Here is a 20097-nt window from a genome sequence, read left to right as displayed (position 1 = left end):
ATATTCAAAGATTTGTGCCGCATTTTTACGATTTTTCAAAAATAGCAGACCTACAAGCTCATAGCGCGCCACCGAGTGGCGCGCTACGAGCTTGTAGATCTGCTATTTTTCAATAGCTAAAGTATAACATAATGCTTAGTTAAAACACCAAAAGGGGTTTTATTTATTTTAGAAATAGTTCATCTTTTACTCGATGGGGGCCGCTCCCGTCGCACGTTGATGATGACCTTTGCCCATGTGTGATCCAGCCCTATAGCATTTATGGAATGCGTGTGTTAATAAAACAAACGTAATACCTCCTAAGGTTAATATGAGCATTATAGCAATATTTTAAATACTTTTTTATTAGCACATGCATTAATTTCTAAAATAAATACAATATTGAAGGCATGTTCTTTTTATTGTAGAGGGCAATTATAACGTATAAAGGCATATTTGGCTTATTAGCCAGGGTTTCTTTTAACACTTGAGGGATAATGGTTGATTAACCATTAAAACAGTGGTTATTTTAATGCTTAAAAAGTAGTTAATGCTGATGATTAGTTAATTAACTGACATATTCAGGTGGACTTTAACCCATTTTGGTCTGACCTCGAAATTTAAAAAAATTCTTCCATCCTCCAGTTTTCTGAAATAAATATTTTCACGATTTTTCAAAAATAGCAGACCTACAAGCTCGTAGCGCGCCACTCGGTGGCGCGCTATGAGCTTGTAGATCTGCTATTTTTCAATAGCTAAATTATAACATAATATTTAAAACACCAAAAGGGGTTCCCGCCCAGAATGGGTTAAATAATGTCTTATTTATAGCACATTTGCTCCCCCGTTATCTTGCGTCATTCACAAGTCTGTTTATTATTGAATAAACAGAAAGACCAATATACTACACAAATAATATAAACATGAATGAAACAATACAAAATAGAGGCACGCTGGCGCAGCCAGTAGCACTGTTGCCTTACAGCTAGAAGGTCCCGGTTTCGATTCCCGCCGGGGATGCTGTGGGGGTGCTGTGGCCGTGTTCTTTTCTCCACGTCACCAGTGCCCATACCCTGGGTGGAGTTGGCCAAAGGGCCTTTCTGTGTGGAGTTTACATGTTCTCCTTGTGTCCCCTAGGGTAGGTACCCTCACAAAAAACATGCAGTATTCTATTTACTGCCTCCCCCTATAGTCAGTCGGGGCACCTGATGAAGGGGAAAGGAACTGGTTCGAATAACGAGTTCCTTCCACGCGTTACGTCCTACCGGGGAAACTCCCCCCTGTCAGGTGATGAGAAGTGGCCTGCTCACTCCTCATGCATTGAAGGAAGCATGAGCTCAGTTCAGGGCTCTCCCCAGGTTGGCAGAAGGAGAGTAGCGCCCAGGATTACAGTTTAGGGCCTTAGGCAATTGGTGCCGGGTGAAAAATGGATTACAAAATTGTGGGATAAAAATTAAGTAAAAAAAAAACAGTCAAATGAAAGTACAAAACTTCATCATTGCTGTGGAAGATGCAATTCTGGGCTAATTCAACCGTGGAAGCTGTGGGTGATTCGAGATGAACATTTATTCAACTCCAGACAAAACCAGGACTTGTTATGGTAGATTAGAGCATTAGCCACAAGATCTGCCTCTCCGAGTTTCCGCAGCCTTGTCAGCAAATAATGTTCTCCGTATCTCTCTTATTCCCGTCCAGAATAATAACAATAATATATGTTTAATGCACAACAGCTATTCGCAACTAGCAACAAACCCCGAGCTGAAGTCATCTAGAGTTGCAGCTGTTGCCTTTGCAGTGTGTCAAACATTCCACTGAAACAGCCTGTAGAAACCAGGGGTGGAAGATGTACTCACATGTTTTACTGAAACAGCCTGTAGAAACCAGGGGTGGAAGATGTACTCACATGTTTTACTGAAACAGCCTGTAGAAACCAGGGGTGGAAGATGTACTCACATGTTTTACTGAAACAGCCTGTAGAAACCAGGGGTGGAAGATGTACTCACATGTTTTACTGAAACAGCCTGTAGAAACCAGGGGTGGAAGATGTACTCACATGTTTTACTGAAACAGCCTGTAGAAACCAGGGGTGGAAGATGTACTCACATGTTTTACTTAAGTAAAAGTATCAATGGCTTGTTGTAGAAATACTCTGTTACAAGTACAAGTCTGGTATTCAGAATTTAGTAAAATAACAAACATATTGGCATCAAAATAAAAGTACTCATTAGGCAGAAGGTCCCCGAAGGTTTCAAATGTATAAAATATACATATAAAATCCTTTGAAAATAGCTGATCTACAAGCTCACAACGCGTTGCTTTGCGAAACGTTGTGAGCTTGTAGAGCGTCTATTGCCAAAGTATATACAATTGTACAGTTATACTATATACCCAGACATGAAGTGGTTTTGTAATAATAATCAAAATCTACAAAGTAACACTAGTAACTAAAGTTTTCAAGTAATTGTAGTGGAGTAGAAAAGTTCCATAAGTGCCATTGAGATGCAGTGGAGTAGAAGTATAATGATTAGAAATTGGAAGCACTCCAGTACAGTAAAGAAAAGGAACCTCACAATTGTACTTAGTTTTCCACCAGTGGCAGAAACCCTGTGACAACGTTGTTGTTGTGTCTGGTTCCTAGGGGAGGACCGAGGTCCAGTGCTGGAGGTCATCGTGTCCAGAACCAACTTCATCTCCTCCCACACCTCCAGGAGCGTGCGTGTGGTCGGTCTCTCCACCGCTCTGGCCAATGCACGAGATCTGGCCGACTGGCTGGGGATCAAACAGGTCAGGTGTATACATGGTGAAATCTATCTCACGATTCGATTCACATTCTTGGGGTCGCGATTTGATTCCAAATCGATTTCCGATTCAAGACGATTCTCGGTTCAAAAAAATCAATTCTCAATTCAAAATGGTTCCCTGTCAGTTCTGAATTCACAGAAGCCATGTTGTTGTCATCTGGACATTGCCAACCAAGTGTAGCCTACAGTTTCCAACAGTTCAAACAAAACAAATCTATAATACCAGAGAGACCAAGACATGATAATGTTTACTGTGATTATTGTAAGCTTATCTTTCATTTCACCTATGTCGTACAGTACTAAGAAGTCTTGTAACTTTCACCGGCAAAAATAAATAAAAGGACAAAAAAGAACCTGGGCTCTGGGCACACACAGGGGTCCTTGAGTAGTTCCGAGTGTAACTCAAAGTGTGTACAAATGTACATTCTCAAACTCTGAGGATTTTACAGTGTAGATTGATGTCCTAGAGATTAAAAACACGCCCACAGGGGGGGGGGGGGGGGGGGGGGGGTCCGTGTGGGGGTCCCCGGAACATCCAGAGCCCCAGGAACGGCCCAGGGCTCGTATTGTAGTGTACTCTACAGGCCACTTAAGGTGTTGCACTCCAAGCACTTTCTGTGCTCGGACATACAGACACAGAGACAGACATGAGGACAGACGGACGGACATAGCTCCGTAATGGAGCGGAGGCACCGCTCAAAAAAGTATCAAATGGGGGTCCGTAGCCTAAGGGTGCGTTCACACGGGCAGATGAGACGATGCAAAGACCCATTGTGAGTTGATTTGGAGAAGCTAAATGCATCATTCATTCTTTGCAACGTCATGTACATCGTTTCATCTGCCGTTTCATAATGCATATAACACTGGGGGGTCCTTGAAATGATTTGAGGTTGAGATTCACTGCTCAGTGTTATGTATGTCATAACACTGGTTTCCCCCCCATGGAGACAACATGTTGAAACCAAATATACCTCTCACCTTTTCACCCCCTGGATCCCCTGGATCTGATGGAGAGTTCATGTCCAGTTTGTCCACTTTGTAAGCTGCCTCGTGGTATATTTGGGTTTGTGTGCTGAAGGCATTGCTGCCACGTACAGTACGTCGTACGCCCAACCATAAACCACCTCTCGTGTTTGTGGTTTTACGGTTAATTTCACCGCTTCCCCATTCATATTAGTTGCACATGTATATAATAATAGTTATTATTAGTTCTTGGCCTGCAGGGCCAAGATGCTGTAGTTTATCTTCGTAATCGCCTGCATGGAGTCTTGTTTCCCAGGGTGCCACGCTTGAGTTGCTCTCATAATCTGTGGATGCGTGACTTATCCAGCCAGCTACAGTAGTAGCAGAGAGGAACGCTCACATTGAACACAGGGGCACCTCGGTTAAGTGCAACAAAAATAAAAAAACTACCAAAAATCACCCGCTTTGGGGTTTTTTTCTCCTCTTTCGCCACAAGCATTATACTATCAATTTAGGGCATTGTTTGTAGGGATTACTTGTACTTTTACCTCATCACAGTGAGGTCACGGAGTATCTGGCCTCGTAGCCCTGGGTTTGATCCCATGCCATGGTCCTCACTGCTACAGGTCGGTCTGGGAGAGGGGAGGGAGGGAGGGGGATGCGAGGTTGTGTAAATGTTGTAGAACTGTTGCAGATGAGCAGCCTGTCCCTAGTTTGGCCTGGCAGACAGATTGGCTCTGTTCATCCATAAATCTACTGCTGGCCGGTGGACTGGCTGGCTGCTGTTTAGACCAAACACACACACAGTGGCCCAGGCCACACTGTGTGTGTGTGTGTGTGTGTGTGTGTGTGTGTGTGTGTGTGTGTGTGTGTGTGTGTGTTTGGATGCCCAATCCATTATCCAGGCTTTTAGATTATGTGTACACACGCACCAGGCCTCGCCACACCGCACCACGCTGGAGATATAACAGGCCAGAAGACAACAGTCTTGTCTCACTGCTTTGGGCTGCACTTCAGAGAGAGGGACGCGCGCACACACACACAGATACACACACACACACACACACACACACACACACACACACACACACACACACACACACACAAACAGACACACACTCAAACACACAGGGACAATGACAGACAGCTCTCATTATAGCCAGATGGGCCTCCCTGTTGCCAGCTGCTCACATTAGCTCTCTGACATTCACTCTCTCTCACTCTCTCTCTCTCTTTCATTGGTCACTTCTCTCGTTCTCTCCGTAACAGGTGGGCTTGTTTAATTTCCGTCCTTCTGTGCGTCCCGTGCCCCTGGAGGTTCACATCAACGGCTTCCCAGGGCAGCACTACTGCCCCCGCATGGCCAGCATGAACAAGCCCACCTTCCAAGGTAGGCACACATGGCACTCAAACCACCAGAACGCTTGCCATCATCTGTTTAAAAAAGAAAAATCCCATTTATGCTCACGCACGCACACGCACACGCGCAGACACACACACACACACACACACACACACACACACACACACACACACACACACACACACACACACACACACACACACACACACACACACACACACACACACAGTCACACACACAGTTACACACTCTCACACACACTCACACACAGGACAAGTTTGTTGTACATAATGACCATTAGCAGTACTACCACAGCACCTGTTTGGGGGAGTTTCCGCCATTCGCGTGAAGACCACTCCTTGGGTCCTCGAGTGGAGCATCCTCCTCAATCAGATGAACGCTTAAATACATTCATATCGTCTCAGTCGGTGGAAACATCATGTGTCCAAAACGGTTACTTTTCAGGATTCAAAAGCATCACAAATGGCAGATCTACAAGCTTGAAATGTGGCGCCAAGAGTCACGTTTTGGGCTTCTTGCAGATCTGCTATTTTTGATACTTTTGTTTGACGCTGTAGTAGTATGTAGGAAATTCATAAAAAAGGTTCCTGCCGATAACAACGATAATGCCGTTCATACATAGATTCCTGGGATTTCTAGATAGATCTCTATATGAAGTAATCCATGTTGCGTCCCTCCCCCAGCGATACGCAGCCACTCTCCGGCCAAACCCGTGCTGATCTTCGTGTCTTCGCGGCGCCAGACGCGCCTCACGGCGCTGGACCTGATCGCCTACCTGGCCTCCGAGGGCGACCCCAAGCAGTGGCTGCACCAGGACGAGCGAGAGGTACGGAACCATGTACCCACTCCCACCAGCTGTGATACATCAGCAATCAGTGACACTGACTGTAGGATCAATCAAATAGAGCGTCGCAGTCCTGCCCCCTTTCATGACGACGCCGCCAGGCCCAGGAAATAATTCCCAATGCATTTTTCACATAGACATTTCAAAACGTATTTATTTAAAGACCTTATAAGCGTCGTACAAAGCCAACTCGAGTCGTGACAAATCATGACAACAAACACAATATTTTGGACCAAACAAATAATTACAAAGAAGAAAAACAACAAAAAAAGTGTTGTAACCTGCCGTTTTTTTCTACTTTCTAATTCTTTGTTTGGCCCAAAACATTGTGTTTATTGTCATGATTTGTCACGACAAGAGTTGGCTTTGTCCGCGGCGTAAACGTCTTTAAATAAATACTTTTTGAAAAGTCTATGAGGAAAATGAACGGGGAATCATTTCCAGGGCCCTGGTAGGGGGCGGGACTGCGGCGCTCTAGCACTCTTGGCTACACTAATGCTTAATAAATACAACAGGAAATCTAGAAGCTCACAACGTGCCACATCCACAGTGCGTTATGGGATTGTGTACAGTAGGCTATTTACGGAATGTGAAACGACAAAGTATAAATCAGGCTTTGCACGCACACACGCACGCACGCATGCACACACACACACACACACACACACACACACACACACACACACACACACACACACACACAGTGAATCCCAAACAATGATTTTTGCATGCAAGAGAAAGTGGTGAGATCAAAACCAACAATAACTCACTCACTCAAGTCTTGTCCAAATCAATGGATGATATTAGAAAGAAAATGATGCTACAGAATCATGCACAGCACAGCGATTAATTAGCGGGTGCTGGACAACGGATGATGCTGCCGTGAACATTTATTATATTAGTATACTATAAACATTAAAAGAAAATCACACTTGTGTGAAATGAGGGGCACATTCCGTGCTCAACCAATCAGCTGAGCACATTCCGTGCTCAAACAGACACACATACACACAAAGCTGTGCATAGGAGGGGCTTGCGCCCCTCAAAAAAATAAAATGACGTTAGGAGCATCAAACCTTCAGAGCTTTGGCGATCGAAATGTCACATTTGCTCACGATAAAACGGGCAACAATAAATGTTCACAGGAGCTTTATCCAGTGTGCAGACTAAATTCTTCCCGTTTTGAATATTACTACACCAGCTCAGAAATTACCCCCCCCCCCCCAGTAATTCTGTAGGAAGAGTACGCTACACGTATTACTCTTGACACTTCACTCCACAATATCTCATATTAAACTGGCACCTCAAATAGCAGCCGAACATGCGAGAGAACTAAAAGCGCCACTTATACGCTCATGACACTCATATAGCAGCTACTAATGTATGTGTTTCTGTGAAGCGCTCCATGGGAGAGAGGAGGAGGAAAAAATGAAAATAATAATCCCGACAAAGCAAGAGCGATATCAGCGGCCTGGTTACCTCAAGCGTTTAGCGTGGCAACAGGTTCACAGCTTCATAAAGAACCCGCTAGCAGTACTTTATGGGCCTCGCTCGACTCCGGCTACCCCGCCATATAATTATCTATTAATCCCAAAGTGTTATATATCAACACGCGCTCTGTTCTCCCGCTGCATCCTCCTGCACTAAGATGAGAACTTTGCGATAGTAAATGTAGGTGTAGATCTGCCACAGAGAAGAATTAGCATCACAGTAATACGCAGACGTCTCAATATAGAAATGGAAGGTGAGGCTACCCGCTATAAGTTCATGCTGCAGATTTTGTCTCTCTGCAGCATGAACTGGTAGATAGTAAACTGCTACTCAACGGCCAAAAAACCAAGGCCATGCTTTTAGCTCCAAATGGTATTGTCATTAGTCCCCCAAACATCATCACGTTGGATGGAGTAACCATCGAATGGGTGATGCATTACAAGTATCTTGGGATCTGGTTGGACAATAAGCTAAACTTCAATCATCACATTGATGCATTGGCTAAGAAGCTAAAATTCATTCTTTTATAGAATGAAGTCCTGGTCACTGGCCTTTTCATGTCGCAACTTGATTACGACGATGTTGTGTATCGATTCACCTGTTCCTCTGCATTGGGCAGACTTGATCCCCTTTGTCATGCTGCTTTGAGGTTCATTACCAGCTCCACCTACAGGACACACCATTGTACTCTGTACTCCTTAGTAGGGTGGTCCTCCTTAGCATCTCGCAGGCTGCTACACTGGTACACTTTTATCTACAAAGTCATTCTTGGTAATTCCCCTTCTTACATTAGTTCTAAATTTGAACTAGTCCAAAACTCACTTAACCTCAGATCAAATGCCTGGATGCGCTATATCATACCCAACACCAAATCTGAGGCAGGGAAAAAAAAACATTGCGTGTTTTGGGCCCTGGGCGTGGAACGATCTACAGACCAGATTAAAATTGGCTTCCTTGATCCCCCTAGTGACTTTTAAGAGGCTTGCCTCTGGCATACTATCCAGCCATTGCTCCTGCTTTGACGAGTAGCAATTGCTGTGTTCTTAGTTTTATATTAGCTTAGTAGTTTCTTGATGTATTGTTCTTATTAGTCTTTTTTAGTCTGTACTTGGTTAGCTATTTAGACTCTCTCTGAGTCTCCCTGGTAGTTGGTTTTTGGTATTACGGATGTCATATGTTTGTCTTGTCATGTCCTGTATTTGTTGTTACTGGCAGAGCTGTGTAACATTTATTTGCCTCTTCTCTTGGCCAGTGCGCACTTGTAAAAGAGACTATGGTCTCAATGTGATTTTACTGGTTAAATAAAGGTTAAAAGAAAATGAAAAAAAGAAGGAATAAAACAGCAGGTGCAGTATCGCTGTGTGTGCATATTGTAAACTGTACATTTATGTACTCTAGTCCGTGCAATATATCGATGATGCTGTCCCGCCCTCTTATCTATGAAATTCGTCTTAAATTTCTACTATATTGGAGTGTCGCTCTGCTCCTATGAAGACCAATGCCCGATTCATGAACCGTGTGTGCAGCCTTGATGTGTGTTCATGCACAGGTGTATCAAAGGATCAATGACACTCGCTCATCATTTCTATCGATCAGTGCCCCGATTGGCTGAAGCACCAAGACATGCACGGAAAGGTTGTGTTGTAACACGCCTATTCCATAAAATGATGGTGTCACTTGTCAAGAACGGATCTGCAAGCTGACAACGCTTTGCATCGAAGCCAAATGTGGAAAAGACTGCACAAGCGCCTTAAGATCAAACATGACGGTAAACATGTCTTGTGAATGAGGCCCATTGCCCTTGAAATCGCTATGGAGAATAAGACGGGGTCATCTTAAAATCGTCTAGTATAAGCATTGTGGTCCAAAAATAAACAAACTGTCTTGCCGATATTGTCGGGGAGGTGTCTCTGTATCGTTTACGACGGTCAGTCAGTAATATTTGATATAGTCTGTTTCCAGCGAAAATGAAACTAATTCTGCAGCAGTAACATTAGCGTTTTCTCTGTCAGTGAATTCTTCATATCCATATGAGTGAAATGTGAAACGTGGACCTCTACCGATACTGATGTCAGACTTTGGTGCTCTATTAGTACATACTACTACACCACGCCGGGCTTATGGGGCCATTTAGAGTAGACAGGACGCCAGGAATCTGATTCTGAGTCTGATCGCGAACACCGACCGAGTCTTGAATATGTATCGGGTCCAAAGTACATAATCTGAGTCAACCTCCTAACTTTTTACACCTCGACCTCGTGCTGATGGCCTCCTTTTTTACATTAGCATTTCTTTTCTTCTAATGGTGTAATTTTCTGCGTCTCCTTCTCATCTCCTCCTCCTCCTCCTCCCCTAAGTCCAGTAGTGCTGATGTTCCACGGTCTCTCCTCCTATAAGCGCCGGTTTTATTATAATTACAGAGGGGATTCAGAACCCAAAGTTCTGTGAGGAAAAGCCCGTGTCATCTTCCATTATATTGTCTCTGCCATACCTTCGGATCATTTCAAGATGTGAGCAAACGGCTCCTTTGGGCTCTGATTTCAAAAGTATGCTAATATTATTACAACACTCAATTACCCAGGACTGATAAAGCATGGTCTGTAATTACCACAGCATGTGAGTGTGCACACACAGACTCAACTCACACAAGCACACGCCATCACTCACAGGCACGCGCACACGCACGCGCGCGCACACACACACACACACACACACACACACACACACACACACACACACACACACACACACACACACAGCTATAAACAGTTCAGAAATGAGGAGGAAATGTATCAAGTGAATTATTCTCTCGGAATTAGATTGTTCTGCCACATATATTAACGGCCGTTTAACGTACAGTGTGTGTGTGTGTGTGTGTGTGTGTGTGTGTGTGTGTGTGTGTGTGTGTGTGTGTGTGTGTGTGTGTGTGTGTGTGTGTGTGTGTGTGTGTGTGTGTGTGTGTGTGTGTGTGTGTGTGTGTGTGTGTGTGTGTGTGTGTGTGTGTGTGTGTGTGTGCGAAAGACACAAGGGGAGGGGGGGGTTGCATTTTTACGAGCTTGGGTTTGATGGCGGGGCTCTATATTTCCTTTCTAGCAGTGTGAAAGGCGACTGGCCCCATAAAGCATGTTAACGTCCACCTTTTTTATGATGCCAGGCCAGCCCCGCCAAACTGTGACTTTTAAAAAGCCCCCCCCCCCCCCCCCCCCAATTTGAGGGATTACACGTCGGACACACGTCGGCCACATTCAATACCTCCTCCGAGGCCTCTCGATCGCCAGCCTGACCGGAGGGACTCACGGCTCCGTCCGTGTTATGACCTCTCTTCAGTGTTATGTCCATGTGCTCGGCGTGTTATTTGAGTAATGACATTAACCTATTTTGGGCGGGAACCCCTTTTTGTGTTAGCATTATGTTATGCTTTAGCTATTGAAAAATAGCAGATCTACAAGCTCATAGCGCGCCACCGAGTGGCGCGCTTGTAGGTCTGCTATTTTTGAAAAATCGAAGAACGACTGACAGAAACATAGCTTTTTCAGAAAACTGTCAAGGTTCAAGGTTAGCTTTATTGTCCCTTGCGGGAAATTGGTTTGCAGCCAGATCATAGTAAAAAATACACACAACAACAACATTCAATACAAACTACGATCTAAGAACAGGGCACTAGAGACAGAGAATTCATAACATTCAATAGTAGCAAAGTCAGCAAAAGTGCATTAGTGGCAATAAGTGCAAAGAGGCAGGAATAAAGTGCAGGATGTAGAAGACATTTTTAGAATCTGATCTCAGGTCAGAATAGGTTAACATGGCGTGCTATGTGTGTCTGTATCGGTGTGTCAATCCTTTCTTTGTATACAAAACATATTGTCTTTGCCGTCATAGAAAACCATATAATGTCCCAAACTGTTACTTCTCAGCACTCAAGTTCAAAAATATCAAACGTATTAGATTTTCATGTTCAAAACGCATCGATTTGCGCCGCATTTCGAGCTTGCAGATTTGCCTTTCTTTCTTTTGTGTGACGCTGTATCATCAAGTAGGACGTTGATTCATGAAAAAAACACACAAACAATGTATCCTATTGGCCTGAATATAAGACTACGTTTTTTTTTTCTTCAAATGGAAATATCCTAAAAAACGGGGTTGCATTATAATCGGGGACTAGACTATTATATATTTGACATTCAATGTTATTTTTCCACAAATGAGTCTTGAAAAATGTGGGTCGTCTTATAATCATCACAATACGGTGTGTGGACATATGAGGTTTCTGCCTGACAACAACTATATACCTGCGGCGTGTATTCCTGTCAATTAAGTCTGTCACGATTTACAAAGTTAAATTGACAATTAATTAATTGTCACACAAATTATAGTGATTTAATTTTTTTATTTAGATTTTTTGCTTTGAACATTGGATCGTTACAAATTGTATTTCTGTTTGCCTTTTAGGCTTCATAATCACACATTGCACAGGGCAGATTAATGACAAATAACTTAAATCTACGAAGAAACCACTGACACATTTAATCATTTAAAAACAACTCTTTCCCCAAAAAAAAATAATCATGAAGTGACATGTTGTAAGCTTGTAGATCTGCCTATTTCTGCTATTTTTAACCCATTCTGGGGCGGAAACCCTTTTTGGTGTTTCAAGCATTATGTTATGCTTTAGCTATTGAAAAATAGCAGATCTACAAGCTCATAGCGCGCCACCGAGTGGCGCGCTACGAGCTTGTAGGTCTGCTATTTTTTTAAAAATCAAAGAACGACTGACATAGAAACATAGCTTTTTCAGAAAACTGTCAGGATGTAGAAGACATTTTTAGAATCTGATCTCAGGTCAAAATGGGTTAACATAGAAACGATTGTCAATTTTGCAGAAGTGTGTGTGTGTGTGTGCGTGTGTGTGTGTGTGCGTGTGCGTGCGTGCGTGCGTGCGTGCATGTCCGTCCACTTGGCCCGCTGCAGTCTCCGTGTGTGGTTCCAGTGATATATGCTGCTCCCCGCTGTGTGCTCTCTGTGCTGGGGCGTGTAGCGACTGGACTCCCTGCTGCTTGACTGACAGGCGGCTGGCGGCGCGCTGCCTGGCTCCCAGCAGGGCTTCTCCCCACACTGCCCCGTAACGACTCCCTCGGCCCGGCCGCATGCATCTCTCTATTCCTTCCCTCTCCCTCCGCAATCCTCCTTCCTTCCTTCCTCCGCCATGGAGGTTTTCCCCCCGTCTCCGTCCCCTCTTTACGTCTTAACCCATTCTGACCTGAGATCAGATTCTAAAAATGTCTTAATAATGAATTGCATTTTTATAGCGCTTTTCCAAGTTCTCAAAGCGCTTTACAATGGTTCATTCATTCATACATTGGGAGGTGAAGCGGCGAACAGTCGACGCCAGCGTCCTCACTTCCCACATTCACACACCAATGGTGGCAAGCTCACACCGACCGACTCATTGGAGGCAATGTAGGGTTCAGTGTCTTGCCCAAGGACACTTCGACATGTGGACAGGAGGAGAGCCGGGATTCGAACCGCCGACCCAGGGATTATTGGACGACCTGCTCTACCTCCTGAGCCACAGTCTTCTACATCCTGACAGTTTTCTGAAAAAGCTATGTTTCTATGTCAGTCGTTCTTCGATTTTTCAAAAATAGCAGACCTACAAGCTCGTAGCGCGCCACTCGGTGGCGCGCTACGAGCTTGTAGATCTGCTATTTTTCAATAGCTAAAGCATAACATGATGCTAACACCAAAAGGGGTTCCCGCCCAAAATGGGTTAATCCTGTTTGGTCTTTCACTTCCCTCCCTTTCCTATTCGATTTTGGGCATGTCGGTAGGCGGAAATGTTCAGAAATAGCCAATCTACAAGCTCACCGCAACACTTTGCATCGTGGCACGCTGTGAGCTTCTAGATTGGCCTTCTCTGAACGTAGGGCTTGAGTTGTTAAATTAAATTAAATTTTGTGTATTTTATATCGACTTGTTTGCGTGTTCTTACATAATTCAGAATGTGTTATACATACCGTATATCAAAAAAAAGTTTTTATGTAATTGTTTGCTTATATAAGTTAAATGTTCTCAAATCTGGCATCGCTCAGACTCTAATTCTGTAGCTAAGCGATGTAATTTGTCACACTGTCATCGTAGGCTTAACTGACTGTTGTCACAACAGCGTGGTTTCGTCTGAGTCCTCCGTTAGCCATGGTTCACACGTCCTCCTCTTACCCCCCCCACCCCACCCCCACCCCTTGTGCCCAGTGGTTTTATGTATTCACTTGTCAGTGTGCGAGCCCTATATCTTGTTGTACAGTAGCCCATGGAGTTTCATCACCCTAGTAAAGCCTTGAGTTTAGAGCCACAACTTTTCTATATTTTTTACCTTTTTCGTTTTGTTCCCCCAGATCGAGGCCATCATCGCAACGGTGAGGGATTCCAACCTGAAGCTGACGCTGGCGTTTGGCATCGGCATGCACCACGCCGGCCTGCACGAGAGGGACAGGAGGACCGTGGAGGAGCTGTTTGTCAACAGCAAGATCCAGGTGGGAACTACACACACACACACACACACACACAAATGGGGAGTGCAGATTAATTCTCCAGAGGCGACCGTGCTTTTTCAGTGGCCGGCCCCAAACTCTGGAACTGTTTGCCCCTACACATTAAGTCTGCCCGCTCCTTAGAGGCTTTTAAATCTTTGCTTAAAACACATCTTTTCTCCCTGGCATTCAATGTTGTTTGACCTAGTTACCCTGTCTAAATACTTGTGTTGCTTCAATGTTGTTTTACCATATTGTTTGTGTTGATTGTATGCTTGTTATATGTTCGTGTACAGCACTTTGGTTGACCTTCTGGTCTTTGTAAATGTGCTCTATAAATAAAGTTTGATTTGATTTGATTTTCCATCACAGTCTGAAAACTCACCTCTTCAGACTACCTTATATCACATCTTTCTAGTTGCTAGTTATGCTATGCAGATATGTGTGAATCTCGTTTGCGTCCGAGCAAGGCATGGCAACGCCCCGCCTGCCTCTAATTGGCCTACTGACACTGCCTGTCTTCACTGTCCTCTGAGGTGGATATAGTTATGCTGGATAGTCTGATGCGAGGTTACTCCGTGGTGGGAAATAAATAATACAAGTACGGTAAGATACAAGAGAACTGTCTGTTACTTGTAAGTTTTATTTTTGTAGAAACTAACCCATTCTGGGCGGGAACCCCTTTTGGTGTTTTAAACATTATGTTGTAATTTAGCTATTGAAAAATAGCAGATCTACAAGCTCATAGCGAGCTTGTAGGTCTGCTATTTTTGAAAAATCGTGAAAATATTTATTTCAGAAAACTGGAGGATTTAGAAGATTGTTTTTTAAATTTTGAGGTCATGCCTAAATGGGCTAATATTGTTTATGCCGTTTTCTTTGATGGAATAATTGATTGAACACATGTGTGTACTGCACATTGTACTATGATTTGATTTGGGTGGTGTGTACTAAATAAAGTGTTAGTGAGTATCGTGTATTATAGTACACTAATACTATATTGTACTAAAAAAGAAAAGAGACCTTTATACAGTACAATGTTTCACGTATAAAGGTATAGACGGGCAGAGTCGGTAGGCCAATCAGAGGCAGGCGGGGCGTTACCATGCCCAGACAATGCCTATGCTTGGACGCAAACAAGATTCACGCGTTGGAGTTGGATACTTGTTCACATAATGCTACTGCATGTGTTATTTAGACATATATACTGTAGTAGCATGTTGTTCACTCAGATGCTAGGTTTGATGTTTACATGGCATCCTAATTACTTTGGTAGCACTAGACTGTTTTCTTTGCCCTCTATGTATACATGACCGTTCCCCTGTCATTCGTTGACCGGGGTTCATGCTACTTACTTTGATTTTGCACCTGTATGTCGCTCTGGATTGTCTGTTAAATATCTAAAGAGTCCAATTTAAATTGAGCGTAGGACTGTACTGCACGGCTAGCTTGAGAACTGTATGTATGGCTTCATACCAGTGGCTCATCGTTGCTATGATGATCGCTAAGACATTGGGCTCTTGCCTCTCCCCAGGTATTGATCGCCACCAGCACACTAGCGTGGGGGGTCAATTTCCCTGCTCACCTGGTGGTTGTCAAGGGAACGGAATACTACGATGGAAAAACCAGGCGCTACGTTGACTACCCCATCACAGGTAAAAAACTTTAAAAAAAAGAAACATAATAAAATATGAAGCTCAGGCTAGTTACACCTGTCAGTCCTCCAAGAAAACGACATGCTTTATTAAGGCATACGAAATTTAACCCATTAAGACCCGAAGTCGATTCTACAAATGCCTTCTAAAAGCAGAAGTTCCTAAACTATTTCGTAATTCAAATATTTTCAAAACACCCAGATTTTTCAAAAATGTTGCGAAATAGCAGATGTAAATATGAGCTTGTGTACCTGCTCTTTTAGAATAGCCAAAACAAAAATGTAAAATTACACGGGGAAGTTTTCCCGGTCGTAATGGATTAAATGATGTGTTGTGTCTTCATAACGGGCAGCTCTCCAGCCAAGCTGTCTGTACCTGTATGCGCTGCTATAAATGTTCCATCAGGCCACAGTGTGTCTGCTGCTCTGAAGAAGCCTATAAGCGCCAGTTAATCTTCTCCCCCCCGTCTCTCTCTCCCCGGGCTGTGATCCAGATGTTCTTCAGATGATGGGGCGCGCGGGCCGGCCCCAGTTCGACGACCAGGGCAAGGCGGTCATCCTGGTCCATGACATCAAAAAGGACTTCTACAAGAAGTTCCTCTACGAGCCTTTCCCCGTGGAGTCCAGGTGACTTGGGGCGCATTGGGTTGTTTGTGAATGTTTTAAAACGAACGGTTTTCTTTGGGTTTTTGGTATGAGGGAACACAATAAAAAAAAAAAAGTGTTCCTCATGATACAATACGTTGCTGTCCAGAAGAAACCACCTAACTCCACTTTTGTCATAAATCAATGCTATTGAACACCCTTTATGTCTGTGTGTTGGTTAAAAAATATTGAACCAATGGAAATTATTAAAAAGTGCTTCGGCGAAAACCTCCTAACGCCATTGGATCCTCAAACTATCTGCCAAACCAGCTAACTCCACGCGATTAGCCATCTTTTTATTTTTATGAATCGGTGCTATTGAACACCCTTTATTCAGCAGAAAAACTCATACATTTTATTTTCATTTAAAGCCACATTTATTTTCGTTAAAGCCACAGTAGCAATCTAGCAACACCAGGCTACAGTTCAGGTTATTCAATATTTGTACTTGGTTAAAAAAAATATTTAAAGGAGCATTCAGTGATTTGGGTGATTTGGAAAACCACCCAGTCCGCCCCGGTAACAAAATGTGCACATGCACGCTCTACAGTGGGGGGAAGTGCAACAGGCCAACAGCATGTGCACCCCACTCGATCATGATTGGAGGAAGGCCCCTCTCATCCTGATTGGATGAAGGCTTTGCCACCCGCCACCAAAACTGAAACTAGGGTTTTTTGACCCCAGGGGCTCACTGGGGACAGGGAGGAACTCCTTATATGGTCAGCACACTCTATAGTAGGGAGGATTATCCAGAAAAAAAGAAAAAACAAGTGATATTTGAATTAAGTCAAATCACTGAATATACCTTTAACCAATGAAAAGTATTAAAAAGCTCTTCGACAAAAACATTTCTTCCAGACAGCAGAGAATTGTTTCAGATGCAAAATGCATTGTTTCATTTTTGTATTTTTTTTTATATGACAAGCACGAAAGCAGCAAGTGTATAATAATCTAGGTGCACTCAGAGTGCAGTCAATAGCGGCAGTGTTTGTTTACAGTATCGATTAGCTCTGGTAGATCCACTGTTGTGTGTGTGTGTTTAACGGGGGTGGGGCGGTGTGTCTCTCCAGTCTCCTGAGCGTGCTGTCAGACCATCTGAACGCTGAGATCGCAGCAGGGACCATCACCTCCAAGCAGGACGCCATGGACTACATCACCTGGACCTACTTCTTCAGACGGCTGGTCATGAACCCCAGGTCAGGAACCCACCGTCAACACGAGCACAAAGAAATGGGGGGGGGGGGGGTGGCAAGAAAATAAACAATTACTATTATAGCCCCATTTCTACAATAGTGGATCTACAAGCTCTCAACGCGTCGCCAGGTCACGCGTTGAGAGCTTGTAGATCCACTATTTTCATTTGTTTTGGGGCGAAAAGAGAGAAATGTTTGAAAATGTTCCCCTATAATGACATTCCCAAAATTGGGATGTCACGTTGAAAGTGGTTAATAAATGAATGGTTGCATAAAATGAAACGCTTATCTAAATGATAACGCGTGTCACATGTCGATGGGCACGCATCCACTGCAATGATTAACACCCCGATCGCCCAGGACGAAGTTCACCGTCCTTTCAATTAGTAACACCCAGCGCCTAGGACGAAGCTTTATCAAAAAGACGGAGGTTATTGATATCAAATCGATCACATTGCTCCACCCGCCAATAATTATTAATTAATTCACCTCCTATTGCCAGGATTTCCCCCGCCAAAACCCACTACCGGATCTTAGCACTATAAAAGACTATATACTATAAAAGACCAATTGGCGTGAATCGACGCCAATGGTGCTGGGCCAGACTAACGCAAATAACGCAAATTCACGGCAAAGGCAGGCTCCGAGTTCAATGTGAAGACTAGGGGGGCTGGCAATTACCATCCCCTGATGGGCCAAATGATACCCCTGTACACAAGATGACATTTTTAGACCAGCTGTTAACAACAACAACAAAAGCTTGCCTTAGATAAGCCCAAACAGGCGCGTGCGTGCGTGCGTGCGCGCTCGCACACACACACACACACACACACACACACACACACACACACACACACACACACACACACTCACAAAAACATACTACTACTACTACTCAGCCCTGTCTCACGGCCTTCTTAGAACAGGCCAGCGCTCTGCAGTCAAACATCTGCTATGTGTAGACGGAGACCATTCCAGAACATTCCAGTGTGCTGGCATTTACACGGCTGTCAGCCCACATTTACCATTCAGGCCCTGACTGGGGCCTATCGGCTCCTCCACACACAGTAACACAGCCCTTACACGTCCACCATAGTGCCTCCATTGTAGACCTACGCGGGCGCCACTTAACGTAGGCTAAAATATGTGTTACTTTCTATTCTCAGCTGTCCATTTTTTTCCGCTCTGATGAAATCCTCGACCAGGAGTTGGTTTTTGGCATCCATAATCTATAATCTCTATGAAATATGTGTGATCAATTTAGTCCCTCTCCCCTGTATTGTTTTCTGTTAACACAAATGATCTAAGAAAAAGCTTGTACAGCTTGTACAACTACAGCTTGTACAACTACAGCTTGTACAGCTTGTACAACTACAGCTTGTACAGCTTGTACAACTACAGCTTGTACAGCTTGTACAACTACAGCTTGTACAGCTTGTACAACTACAGCTTGTACAGCTTGTACAACTACAGCTTGTACAGCTTGTACAACTACAGCTTGTACAACTACAGCTTGTACAACTACAGCTTGTACAGCTTGTACAGCTATGCTGATGACATGGTTGAAAGTGCTCTTTTTTTTGTTTTTTACTTCAGTAAAAGTAGCAATACTGCTATATAGAAATACTCTAAGTAAAAGTCCAGAATTCAAAAAGTATTTGACTAAAAGTACAAAAGTATTAGCTTCAAAATATACTTAAAGTACAAAACGTATACTAATTGAGCATGCAGAATGTCCCATTTCAAGTGTTCATACATAATACGGTGAGCCACTACTTTCCAGTTTCCATCGCTGATATGTTTTGGGCTTTTCTGCCTTTATTCAGATACAGTAGCCTACATTACTAGAGTGTGACAGGAAGTAGAGAGAGAAAGACAGGGAGTGACACGCAGCAAATGCCGTCAGGCTCGGGAATCAAACCCGCGACCCGCTGTCAAGCTGCATTAGAGCCTATGGGCTCCATTTTCGTCACCGCTAAACCCCTTACCCCTAAACTTCTTTGCCTTTTTTTCCTATTTTGCAAAACATTTTTGAATAGTTAAAATGGCCAGTCTACAAGCTCACAACGTGTCAATGTAGAGGCTAGCTGAACTATTCAAAAATGTTTTTCAAAAAAAGTAAAAAAGGCAAAGAAGTTCAGGGATAAGGGGTTTAGGGGTGACGAAAATGGAGCCCTATATGTGCTACAGTATGTGGTGTGCACATTAACCGCTAGGCCATGGGGGGGGGGGGGGGGGGGGGGGGCATGTCTGTTTTCTTTGTAAAGCACATTTCATTCTGTTGCACTCAGTGCATTTCACATTAAAATACAAAAATAGTAGCAAAATACACCAAAGTACCAGATATACAGTGGAAACCCTAACCACCCGCCCACACAAAACACATTTAAAAGCCAGTCTGAGCAGTGCTCTAGAAATATACACTAAAGAACTGATCCTGTACTTTTTTAATTAAGCTATTTGTACTTAATGGTGACATCTCTATTTTACATTCCACATAATGCACTGCAAATATCTGCTACTGCCTACTCTTGAAGGTTCTTAACCCATTTTGGGCGGGAACCCCTTTTGGTGTTAGCATTATGTTATGCTTTAGCTATTGAAAAATATAGCTGC

General features: G+C 43.7%; 1 protein-coding gene across 1 annotated transcript in view; it reads left to right on the top strand.

Moving 5' to 3' along the window:
* LOC306925120 (activating signal cointegrator 1 complex subunit 3-like) overlaps window positions 1-20097 on the top strand; it is a 250456-nt gene that overhangs the window by 190193 nt on the left and 40166 nt on the right. Inside the window, exons 25-32 of the mRNA XM_079503798.1 lie at window positions 1172-1206; window positions 2618-2763; window positions 5013-5133; window positions 5811-5953; window positions 13855-13992; window positions 15524-15644; window positions 16138-16270; window positions 17359-17484. Coding sequence (XP_079359924.1) covers window positions 1172-1206; window positions 2618-2763; window positions 5013-5133; window positions 5811-5953; window positions 13855-13992; window positions 15524-15644; window positions 16138-16270; window positions 17359-17484 — 963 coding nt within the window. The remainder of the gene's footprint in view (window positions 1-1171; window positions 1207-2617; window positions 2764-5012; window positions 5134-5810; window positions 5954-13854; window positions 13993-15523; window positions 15645-16137; window positions 16271-17358; window positions 17485-20097) is intronic.

Source organism: Electrona antarctica, assembly GCF_951216825.1.
Source record: "Electrona antarctica genome assembly, chromosome: 6".
In the NCBI taxonomy this organism is placed as follows: Eukaryota; Metazoa; Chordata; class Actinopteri; order Myctophiformes; family Myctophidae; genus Electrona; species Electrona antarctica.
Note: the sequence above shows the minus strand (reverse complement) of the source record. Positions and strands in the feature narration are given on the sequence as shown.